This window comes from Oncorhynchus mykiss, chromosome 13, assembly GCF_013265735.2.
Source record: "Oncorhynchus mykiss isolate Arlee chromosome 13, USDA_OmykA_1.1, whole genome shotgun sequence".
Lineage (NCBI taxonomy): Eukaryota > Metazoa > Chordata > Actinopteri > Salmoniformes > Salmonidae > Oncorhynchus > Oncorhynchus mykiss.
This window is the reverse complement of record NC_048577.1, coordinates 59,189,904-59,202,161: the sequence shown is the minus strand read 5'-3', so window position 1 is coordinate 59,202,161 and position 12,258 is coordinate 59,189,904. Positions and strand designations below refer to the sequence as shown.

Here is a 12,258-nt window from a genome sequence, read left to right as displayed (position 1 = left end):
AAATATTCTTGTTACATTGCACAACCTTCAATGTTATGTCATAAGTACGTAAAATTCTGGCAAATTAGTCCGTAAAGAGCCAGGCGGCCCAAACTGTTGCATATATCCTGACTCTGCGTGCAATGAACGCAAGAGAAGTGACACAATTTCACCTGGTTAATATTGCCTGCTAACCTGGATTTCTTTTAGCTAAATATGCAGGTTTAAAAATATATACTTCTGTGTATTGATTTTAAGAAAGGCATTGATGTTTATGGTTAGGTACACATTGGAGCAACGACAGTCATTTTTCGCAAATACGCACCGCATTGATTATATGCAACGCAGGACACGCTAGATAAACTAGTAATATAAACCATGTGTAGTTAGCTAGTGATTATGATTGATTTTTATAAGATAAGTTTAATGCTAGCTAGCAACTTACCTTGGCTTACTGCATTCGCGTAACAGGCAGGCTCCTCGTGGAGTGCAATGTAATCAGGTGGATATAGCGTTGGACTAGTTAACTGTAAGGTTGCAAGATTGAATCCCTGAGCTGACAAGGTAAAAATCTGTAGTTCTACCCCTGAACAAGACAGTTAACCCATCGTTCCTAGGCCGTCATTGAAAATAAGAATGTGTTCTTAATCGACTTGCCTAGTTAAATAAAGATTAAATAAAGGTGTAAAAATAAAGAGAAGAAAAAAACATTTGGCCAAATCTGTGTCCAAAAATACTGATTTCCGATTGTTATGAAAACTTGAAATCGGCCCTAATTAATCGGCCATTCCGATTAAATCGGTCGACCTCTACTACACAACCAAACGGTCATGTTTATTAGGCACCAAACGGATGAAAACTGACTAAAACAGAAATGGACTAGTCCAATAACAAACAGCCATTTACCATTATCAGTTGCAAAATGTTTAATGTTTCATGCCCTGATGAACATAACCCAGGACACATATGGGTACCCAACACTTAGCCTACCTATGGCCAGCAACCAGGGTGATCACGTTCAAACTCATCCTTAGCCCCGGACCTGGGTTATCTACCCTCGCCATCGCAGCAGCACCTTCCTACAGTAGATCTGAGGCAGCTACACTGTCATTATGACTGCAGCCTGCCTGTCAGACACTGGGTTAAAGCCACTGCACCTGCATAGTGGAACTTCCCTTTTAATAAACCCTTCATCATTGTCATCATCACCCTTAATTGAATTTGTATCATTAACTTAGTACCAATCAACATACTCCTATGGAATAAATCAATGGACCAACATAGAGGGGGAGTAAAACACTAACAAGGTGAGATTAGGACAGTGGAATCATTTATCCTTCATGAATACAGGCGATCCCATTGAAATTCAACCATCTTTTAAGAGGCGAGAGACCTGATTAGATGCAGTGCACACACTTCAACCACAGGTTGTTGCCTGGTCCCATATCTGTTGGAGTCATCTGGCCAACTCTTAGGGTCATTGAGTATGGTTTCATGCACACAAAAATAGGATTATTGTGAAGTCAGATCATTATAATAGCTGTTTAAATATTGACATGCTTTGCAAGAAGAACAATGTCCCTAATAATCCTGTTTACATGGATACATCTGAAATCAGGTTACCTGATGGTACTGGTAAATGCAGAAAATGGCCCATCAAAATAAACGTTCTACCACAGCGACCATGTTATTTTTGTGATTCCTATTTGATTCTGAATTCAGACATACAACGTTAGTGGGAAAACTACTTTCGATAATGCATATTTTCAGTGTTTCCAAACTCACTTCACTAGCGCAAAAGATAAAAGCTTGCACTGCTCGTTCTAGCACGCTCAGATCTAATACACCGCTGTAAAACTCTGATGAAGGCCTTTACATGTCCTCAGAATTCTAAAGATTGCTCAGAAAACCAGGTATTTTCATCAGCGTATGCTTACTTCCATGTTGACCTAAGATAAGTAGAGTAAGGTGTTTATAATTGACATGACTAATGCCATACTCAGCCTACTGCCATAACCAGATTAATATCAAATTATTAGTGTGCATGTAGACATACTCATCGTCACATCTTGACATAAACTGGTCTGGGAACCAGGCTAATGTGGTGAGTGCGTGTGAACGTCATAGAAACAAACTGCCTTCCCAGTGTAGCCTATGTAAAATAAACTGAAATCAGGTCAGGAGGAAAACGGTAGGGTTGCTGCTCTAGATAAAGGCCTGCTGTCTGTCTTCACCTGCTGAGTGGGATGGAAAGTCAGACAGGACAGACAGGACATCACCTCTCCTTCCTGAACCCAGCAGGGATATGAAGAGATGAAGGGCTTCCTCATTCCTCACTACAGTGCTGACAGACATTATTAATAGGTGGTAATAAGCACTTGGGGAGGCAACACAGGCTGGGTGTTGTCCCTCCAATGGCCTGCCCTTCCAGCTTCTCACACAGGGCTGGGGTGGTGCGTGAGTGGGGTAGTCGTGAGTGTGTGTTTGTGCCAGAAAGAGAGTGAGTGTGTGCGCGTGCATGAGTGCGTGTGTGTGTAAAAGGGAAGTAGGGGGAGGTGGGCAACAGCCCTGCAGGACGCACATATGTGTGTGTGTGAGTGAGAGAGAGAGAGAGATAAAGTGTGTGTGTGAGAGGGAGAGTGAAAGTGTGTGAGAGAGAGAGTAGGGGGAGAGAGAGAGAGGGAGAGAGAGTGTAGGGGGAGGTGGGCACCAGCCCTGCAGAAAACCCCTCTAGTCTCCACCCAGCCTGCACACCACATCCACAAGTTAGTCTTAGTAATGAGGGTGTTAGGGGGCAGAGTGCTGACAATAATTGGCTATTAGTCAAGCACTGTCATAGGAGAGCCTTGTATGATTGACAGAGCAGATCTAATGACATAACACACAACCTGTAGAATACGTAACCCGCAGGCCAATAGAGATGAGTAATATATGGAGGTGTGGAACTCCACCATGACTAAGCAGTCTTGGGGAAAAGGGCATAGTTGGTTTATGGTTGTAGCTCATACGTATTCATTTTTTTAGTTCGGCCACATCTAAAGGAATAATTCAAGGATTTGTATAAAAGTTGTCTGCTCAAAGACAGACCAGAAGACAGTACTTCTTAATACAGAAAACTAATGTTATATAAAGTTAAAAAATCCTTTCAAACCTAGTCCCAACAAAGCTAATTAAAAATCCCTTTAAACCTAGTCCCAACAAAGCGAATTAAAAATCCCTTTAAACCTAGTCCCAAAAAAGCGAATTAAAAATCCTGTTCCCTTCTTTCCCTTGATTAAAATATAATTAAGACCCCATGATGTGAATAACTGAATATTTAAAGAGTCATGTATACAAAATATTACAATTAAATCAATGCAAGACAAGAGCAAATTCTCCCACGCACAGAGCTGCAGATGATGGGTATGATGTCTATAGCTTGGAATTCAAACTGACATGCTCCATTTCACCATGGTATCAGTTTGTATTTCAGGTCACAGCAACTAGGACACACAGACAGGAGGGTGAGAATCCTGCTATACTACAACAAGCAGAAGTACAACTGGAGAAATTAAGCATATTGGGGATGGATAGGTAGGCTAGATGGATCATTGACAGCACAGCATCCCTCCCCAGCCCCTACAGCCCTCTCTCCATGCCCAGACTGCTCGGACGTCAATCATGCCCTCAGATACATCATGCCCTCAGAAGACAGTTCTTCTTATTAATAAAGGCAGCTGAACCCCACGCTGCGTCTGACCTACTTTCAGAGGAAGGAGTACATAACTAGATCGGTGGAGGAGGAGGTGGCTGTACAGAGAAGGCCACAACAACAAATCACACAGTTTACACTGGCTGATGTTCTTCAGGCTGTATCAATGCACTGATCAACTTTCGTCTTCATTATTGTAATCAAGACAACACACTACCTGGGACAGTAACTAACTAACCTTTCCTCAATGGGCTACATTCACTGAAGGCCTTGTATCTCTCTGCAGGAGACAAAATCCAATATATTTCTTTAATGATTTGTTCTTCTTGTCTGGCCTTCTTTGTGTGAGAAACTTAACCCTGTAAATACTTTTTTTTTGCACCAACCAAAGATCCTGTATTCACTTTCTATGTCAATTTGAGCGGTGCAATGGTACATTGTTGTTTCGGGCCTCCGAGTGGTGCAGTGGTCTTAGGCACTGCATCGCAGTGCTAGCTGTGCCACTAGAGATTCTGGGTTAGACCCCAGGCTCTGTCACAGGCGGCCGCTACCGGGAGACCCATGGGGCGGCGCACAATTGGCCCAGCGTCGTCCGGGTTATGGGAGAGTTTGACCAGCAGGGATGTCCTTGTCCCATCGGGCACTAGTGACTCCTGTGGCGGACCGGGCCCAATGCACGCTGACACGGTCGCCGGGTGTACTGTGTTTCCGCCGACACATTGGTGCGGCTGGCTTCCGGGTTAAGTGGGCATTCTGTCAAGAAGCAGTGCGGCTTGGTTGGGTTGTGTTTCGGAAGACGCACGGCTCTCGACCTTCGCCTCTCTCGAGTCCGTACGGGAGTTGCACTGATGAGACAAGACTGTAACTACCAATTGGATACCACAAAATTGGGGAGAAAAATGGGTAAAAAAAATATATTTTAAAAATGGTACATCGTTTCATCTCTCTGCAGTAGTAGTGATGGAGTTAACTCACCTCCAGCAGGGTAGAGGTCAGGTGGGGTCAGGAGGAAGTCCATCTTGTCCTTCAGGTCATCCTCATTCTCCTGCTCCCACAGAGCGCCTGTCTGCCTCCACAGCTCAGCAGCTCGTTGACTGGAAGGGAGAGAGCCAAATAATGATAATGCATGTCCATCCCTGCCCCGGCAGACCCAGGATTCAAACCCATTCCATAACCACGCAATGTACAAACACAAAAGCCCAGCCTTGTTGGCTGCTACTATTCCGTCTATCACACCAAACCTACTGTATAAGTAGGTATCTGCACAAGCAAAGCAGATACAATATGTGTGTATTTGTGGCTGCATATTTCCTAGGTCTGACAGAGTGAGTGAATGGTTGGTATCAAAGGCAGGGTGGTTAAGGACTGGGTCAGTCTTTTGAATTAAAGGCAGTCACTTCAGGTAGTAAACTCAAATTACAATTCAAAATTGGAAAAAACGGCATCTATTTCCAAGGAGTAGAAGCTATTTATTTCAAAAGTTTAAAACAAATTGAATTTTGAATTAAAATCACTTCCTGAATTGACGGCCTTCAATCCGAAATTGAAATTGCAGTCAATTCAGCCCTATATAATAGGTACCTTATCTCTGGGATGTCATCGCTGAGGCTGCTCAGTAGGAGGGGGATGAGCTTGTGGAAGTAGGAGTATCTGTCTCGCAGGTGAAGCAGCCAGTCACCAACAACCACAGTCACAGCTTTTCTCACCTGGAGGAGAGAGAAGTGGGATGAAACAAAACATAGTTTATTAAGTGAGAAAAACACCTTGTATGGTACTGTAGTAATTAAGGGGTTCTCAAAGTGTTTCACGCTGTGCCTCCCTTCCAGCCTTGGGGAACATCCCGAGCCCCCCTGCGCAGACACCACGTCTATTTCTATGGACACAGGTACTGTTCATGACACAAACTGTTAACACCCCCCATGTTGGTGTAGAAAATGTTGCAGGTTTAAAGCTTATTTCCTACAATTATACACATTTTGTCATGTGGTGCAAAGAAAATGTTGCAGTTTTAAAGCAAATGTTCTTGCAATTCTATACATTCTGCCATGTCTAATGTGTATTCATGTGATATTTGAGTGACAAAAAAATTACAACAATATCAATGGGCTACAAAAGCTAAGTAAAAAAACGTTAGCTGACATGGGCTAGTTGATCTGGATATTTCTGACAAGTTATAAATAGCTCTAAGTTATGCAATGACTAACATGACAAGAGGAACTGATGATGCACTACCCAATTTCAAAAATGTACCTTGTGCATTCTACTGTTACAACTTTCAAGAGTTTAAAGACGGGCTTTAAAAAAAAATCCAAATACATATATATATATATATATATATTTATATACAGTGGGGCAAAAAAGTATTTAGTCAGCCACCAATTGTGCAAGTTCTCCCACTGTTCATCATAGGTACACTTCAACTATGACAAAAAATCCAGAAAATCACATTGTACGATTTTTTACGAATTTATTTGCAAATTATGGTGGAAAATAAGTATTTGGTCAATAACAAAAGTTTCTCAATACTTTGTAATATACCCTTTGTTGGCAACGACAGAGGTCAAACATTTTCTGTAAGTCTTCACAAGGTTTTCACACACTGTTGCTGGTATTTTGGCCCATTCCTCCATGCACATCTCCTCTAGAGCAGTGATGTTTCGGGGCTGTTGCTGGGCAACACGGACTTTCAACTCCCTCCAAAGATTTTCTATGGGGTTGAGATCTGGAGACTGGCTAGGCCACTCCAGGACCTTGAAATGCTTCTTACGAAGCCACTCCTTTGTTGCCCGGGCAGTGTGTTTGGGATCATTGTCATGCTGAAAGACCCAGCCATGTTTCATCTTCAATGCCCTTGCTGATGGAAGGAGGTTTTCACTCAAAATCTCACGATACATGGCCCCATTCATTCTTTCCTTTACACGGATCAGTCGTCCTGGTCCCTTTGCAGAAAAACAGCCCCAAAGCATGATGTTTCCACCCCCATGCTTCACAGTAGGTATGGTGTTCTTTGGAAGCAACTCAGCATTCTTTGTCCTCCAAACACGACGAGTTGAGCTTTTACCAAAAAGTTATATTTTGGTTTCATCTGACCATATGACATTCTCCCAATCTTCTTCTGGATCATCCAAATGCTCTCTAGCAAACTTCAGACGGGCCTGGACATGTACTGGCTTAAGCAGGGGGATACGTCTGGCACTGCAGGATTTGAGTCCCTGGCGGCGTAGTGTGTTACTGATGGTAGGCTTTGTTACTTTGGTCCCAGCTCTCTGCAGGTCATTCACTAGGTCCCCCCGTGTGGTTCTGGGATTTTTGCTCACCGTTCTTGTGATCATTTTGACTCCACGGGGTGAGATCTTGCGTGGAGCCCTAGATCGAGGGAGATTATCAGTGGTCTTGTATGTCTTCCATTTCCTAATAATTGCTCCCACAGTTGATTTCTTCAAACCAAGCTGCTTACCTATTGCAAATTCAGTCTCCCAGCCTGGTGCAGGTCTACAATTTTGTTTCTGGTGTCCTTTGACAGCTCTTTGGTCTTGGCCATAGTGGAGTTTGGAGTGTTGTGGACAGGTGTCTTTTATACTGATAACAAGTTCAAACAGGTGCCATTAATACAGGTAACGAGTGGAGGACAGAGGAGCCTCTTAAAGAAGAAGTTACAGGTCTGTGAGAGCCAGAAATCTTGCTTGTTTGTAGGTGACCAAATACTTATTTTCCACCATAATTTGCAAATAAATTCATTAAAAATCCTACAATGTGATTTTCTGCATTTCTTTTCTCATTTTGTCTGTCATAGTTGAAGTGTACCTATGATGAAAATTACAGGCCTCTCTCATCTTTTTAAGTGGGAGAACTTGCACAATTGGTGGCTGACTAAATACTTTTGTGCCCCACTGTATATATATATATATATGTTTTTAAATTGGAGGGGGAGGACCCCCGCCGACCCCTCATGTGCCCCCCAGTTTGGGAACCACTGCAGTAACTGTTGGTGTAAAAGAAAAGCAGCCTTTATTAATATGTTGGATTGATTAGATTGATCAGTTTGTTTATTTTGGTAAGACAAACATTTATCCCACATTTATCTAACAAGGAAAATAAGAATCTAGATTAACTCAGTAATAACAGAATTAGTCTAATCATTAACACTAAATGTCACTAAGAGTATTTGAGAATTATCTGCCAGATTTGACAGAGCCAACCTGTGGTGAGTCGTCAAACAGCCTCTGTGCCAGGTGAGAGAGCACATCGTCCACGTTCTTCCCCGTGCCGTACTGGATGACCGCTCCAGTGGCCTCGATGGTGGACACACGCACACGGGAATGCTGGTGGGAGACGGTCTGCATCAGGGGCTTGACCAGGCTCTCTGCCTGCATGTGGAAATGTTCTGGGGATAGAGAGAGAGAAGCATTTCAAACAAGATGAATGCAAGGTGACTGTCACTTCATGCCACATTATAAATTAGGGTACGATTTCCTGAATCTTATCAATACATTCAATGGTTATACATATATTGTATTTACTTTGGCACCATGGCCTTTTTTTGCCTTTACCTCCCTTATCTCACCTCATTTTCTCACATCGTATTTAGACTTGTTTTACTGTATTATTGACTGTATGTTTGTTTTACTCCATGTGTAACTGTGTCGTTGTATGTGTCGAACTGCTTTGCTTTATCTTGGCCAGGTCGCAATTGTAAATGAGAACTTGTTCTCAACTTGCCTACCTGGTTAAATAAAGGTGAAATAAATAAATAAAATAAAAAACATGTATTCAGAGAGACCATACATAGCTAGCTCTGTAGGGCATGCAAATCACAGAGAAACAAATGATTTTGTTTTTGTCCCATTGTCTTTATAGCCACAAAAAACAACCACTCTGACACAGCTTGGTCAGGTGTCCATACAATGTGCAACCATGGCAACCCTATAAGATAACTAGCTAGCTAACTAGTTAGCCTAATGTGTGGGCTAACAAGAATACACACATTATATTCTCAACCATCTTACCTGGTACACTTTTTGCAAAATGAACAGTGCATTTGCAACTCTCCCTTTTGACGTCTGGGAAAGGGTCGACAATAGTTCTCTGCAATATCTTCATCATATCGTCGAGGTAGGGAGCTAGGTGCCTGCCACACACCTCCACTGTGAGAGTCAGAACCTCCACCATGGACAGCCTAAGTTCCTCCGCGGGCTCCAGGATCTCTTTCCCGCCGAGCCGCTGCGTCAAAGCGGGCATGAGATATGGCAAGGAATCCTCCGGTTGAGGAACACACCGAATAAAATCTCCAAGCATGTGTATGGCAGTCTCTCTGCATCTTTCCATAGGATCTGACAGGCATTTCAGGAGCGACTTCAGCAGACACGTGAAAACCTCCTGCAACACGCCGCTCGACAGCCCTTTATCAATAGTTTCTCTTTTGATTGCTTCAAGCGCTCGTTTTCTTGTGGTTTTGCTGTCTTCGTTGAGACAGTTTAGATGTCGAGCAATCGCTCTCAAAACTTCAGAAGCAGCACGTTCTTCTCCGGCCGCCATAGTTGTTGCCATTTTCACTGTTGATATGGCAACGATCAGCGTTGAGACAAACATACTTGCTTTACGATAACTCTAATTCAAACATTGAAAACTTTATTGACAACTACGCAGTTTCATGCAATGCAGTGGAAATGAATCTACATATATGGAATAAAGATTTGACATAATGTATTTTTGTTACAAAGAATAATTGTGTATGTTGAATAGCATGATGAAATATATATATCTTATAATATAAATAGTATCACTTATACTATAACAATATAATAACTGTAGTATAACAGAGTTGAAATATTGTGCTTTCATATCACATTCTTCTTTAGGTTAGGATTATTATATTTTATTAAGTCTGTCAGTAACACAACTTGGCAGAGCCCAATGATGGACTTTCTATCACAGCCTCATAACTAAGCCTCATAACAAATGGGCAGAACATTGTAATGTGGTGCTTTCTCTGCATGAGCAGGTCAGGTCTGTCAGTGTCGTCTGTCAGATAACCTTTTCTCTGTCTGATACTGCTGAGAAAAACAAACAAACACCTGCCCTCTTCTTATGAAGCTGGTGTATTGAACATGACACGATGATGTGGACATCCACATAAGGAACGCCACGGCACATAATTATTTAAACATTTGAAATGAGTGAAAGGATTGTAAGCTTGTTGCTGGCCTCTTTATTCAGTTGCTTTGCGGCTGAATAAAAAGTGACAGATTGACGTCATTGAGACAGACGCAGAGCGAGCCCCAGCGAAAGAAGCAACCGAGCAGCGGCAGAGCATCTTCTCTAGCTACAGAGTAGCCTACCTTGCAAACAACATCCGTAGCCAAGAATCTCTGAGCATCCCCGGAAAATAACGGTAAGAAACTGAATGGCACAACGAATATCTTATCTGGCAAAACCTCAGCGTGTTGACGTATTTATCAGCATATGCAACTAGACTTGAATATTGCTTTTTGTTTAGCCATGGTTGTGATTTGGTTGTCATCTTATGTGAGAGACATGAAAGATAGACTCGTGCCCGGAAACACTTAAACAGGTGCTCTAGTAATGCTACTTAGGAAACATTTGATTTTCACAGAAAATGATATAATAGCTAGCTTGCCAATTTTAAATGTTAGACATTGAGGCCAATGATAAGCTAGCTGTCTTACAGTCATCTTCCATGGAAATATGGAGGTTATGGGTTTATGATAGCTAGCTAACGTTAGCCTACTTAGTTTTAGTTTTAAGCTTGCTAGCCAGCTATGTAGTAGCTAGTTTCAGAGGCTAGCTACAGTAACACATCAACCGTGATGTTTCCTTATAATTTAAATAGCGGAAGTGAATTTGCGGAGGCTTTGTATAGCTATCTCTGTCCCTAATCTGACTGTCTTTACATATTATTCCATTACAGACTACCTTGTTGTCAGAAGATATTACATAGTTTAAAAACCACATGATTTGAGAATGCATCCTTTATTTGACAGTGTTGCTGATGTGGGCTAGGCTATGTAAAGGTGGAAATAGATTGAGGTGACAATAAACAATATGCTCCTCTAGATAGTGTGACTGTAACTATGCATTACACCTGCAACAGGTACTGAAGTATGATTTGATCATGTCAAGGTATTGCTTTGATAATCTAGTAGGCTAAGTGTCTGTGGTCATCAACAAGCCGTATTAATTAATAGGCCTCTGTCTATTGTAGTTTGGAGATCCAGCCCCTATCACATTTAAAGAAAAACTGACAGAGACAGACACACAAACAACCAGGGGCTGATATTTCTCCTCATTCTGACAACCTCTCCTCTTCTCCACCACTCTTCTTTCTCGCACTCTCTTTTTTCTCTCTTTGTCTTTCTCCCCTTCTCTTCTCCTCTTCATCATTTCCTCTTCTCCCCTCCCCTCCACTCCTCTCCTCTACTCAACTCTTCTCATCTTCTCCTCTTTTCCCCTCTCCCCTCCTCCTCCTCTTTCCACCTCTCATCTCCCCCTCCCCACCCCTTCCTCTTCTCTCCTTCTCTTCTCCCTTCATCTCCTCTCTCCTCTCCCCCTCTCTGCAGATAAACCAGATAAATAACATGGCCACCTCCTCCTCCCCTAATCTGGAAGAAGACGAGAGTCTGAAGGGCTGTGAAGTGTTCGTGCAGAAGCACAACATCCAGCAGATCCTCAAAGAGTGCATTGTCAACCTGTGCATCGCCAAGCCTGAGCGTCCTATGAAATTCCTGCGGGAGCACTTTGAAAAGCTGGAGAAGGTTTGTGAATTTCCCTAAATCTCCCCTTATTTGCGACCTAAAGCTCCCTTGAAATGTTTACTGCATCTTTGTTCTTTGAAAATACATTTTTACCAACAATAATATTTGTTGTTTGTGACTATCTATTTAGTTTTTTCGTCTATAGTGTCATTATGAATGTATGTCAGTAATGTTTTGCTTATGTGTGAATCATTTCTGTTGAATTGCACTCTGCAGAAAAGCAAGGATTTGCTATCAACGTATTGACATGTAATACACAAATGAACTGGAAGGCATTGGAATTGAGCTGAGTAGAAGCTATTATTGTTGTTTCATTTCACTGAGGTGGATCTATTTTCATTAGTCGATAGTCTTTTACATCAGAATACATGAGAAAGGAGACTGTTATGCCAATGTTTTCTTGTCATATCCTCAGTATATTTGTAAATAAATAGCCTAGGGGTATCCTAGCTGTCAGTTTCATGATAATACTACATTTGTCTAATTGAGCTTTCAACTCTCCACACAATGGTGGGGTACATTAGCTGAGGGCCTGGGAGCATTAGGGGCGCAGAGACAGGGATAGTCTGTGCCCCATCCACAGACACACAGGCTGTGTTGTATGGACGTTGTCTATCCACAAGTGTCTGTGGGACAAACCGAGAACGACCTGTTACTGTCTGGTGCCTAGACTGACAGATTACGGAATAGAACTACAGAATAGTGTGAATTTCTCAGAGGTTAGAGAAAAGAGGGGATAGAATAGGAAATAAAGGAGGGAATCTCTCTCTCAATGTATTATCTCTGGCTGGCACCTCCGTAGCGAGACGCCTTTAT

At 42.3% G+C, this 12,258-nt stretch overlaps 2 protein-coding genes across 3 annotated transcripts in view; one reads left to right on the top strand and one right to left on the bottom strand.

Annotated features, from left to right (window-relative positions):
- The window catches only part of LOC110487024 (dynein assembly factor 5, axonemal), a 111,017-nt gene that overhangs the window by 48,925 nt on the left and 49,834 nt on the right, over positions 1-12,258 (bottom strand). Inside the window, exons 1-4 of one of the 2 annotated variants that reach the window (XM_036941739.1) lie at positions 8,677-9,260; positions 7,870-8,054; positions 5,252-5,376; positions 4,646-4,764 (exon numbers count right to left, since the gene is read on the bottom strand). In XM_036941739.1, coding sequence (XP_036797634.1) covers positions 4,646-4,764; positions 5,252-5,376; positions 7,870-8,054; positions 8,677-9,259 — 1,012 coding nt within the window. In that variant the 5' untranslated portion in view covers position 9,260. Of the gene's footprint in view, positions 1-4,645; positions 4,765-5,251; positions 5,377-7,869; positions 8,055-8,676; positions 9,261-12,258 lie in introns of those variants that run through there. The other variant, XM_036941740.1, reaches the window with a different exon arrangement.
- The window catches only part of prkar1b (protein kinase, cAMP-dependent, regulatory, type I, beta), a 204,574-nt gene continuing 202,005 nt past the window's right edge, over positions 9,690-12,258 (top strand). The window contains exons 1-2 of the mRNA XM_036941741.1: positions 9,690-10,061; positions 11,248-11,442. Coding sequence (XP_036797636.1) covers positions 11,266-11,442 — 177 coding nt within the window. The 5' untranslated portion in view covers positions 9,690-10,061; positions 11,248-11,265. The remainder of the gene's footprint in view (positions 10,062-11,247; positions 11,443-12,258) is intronic.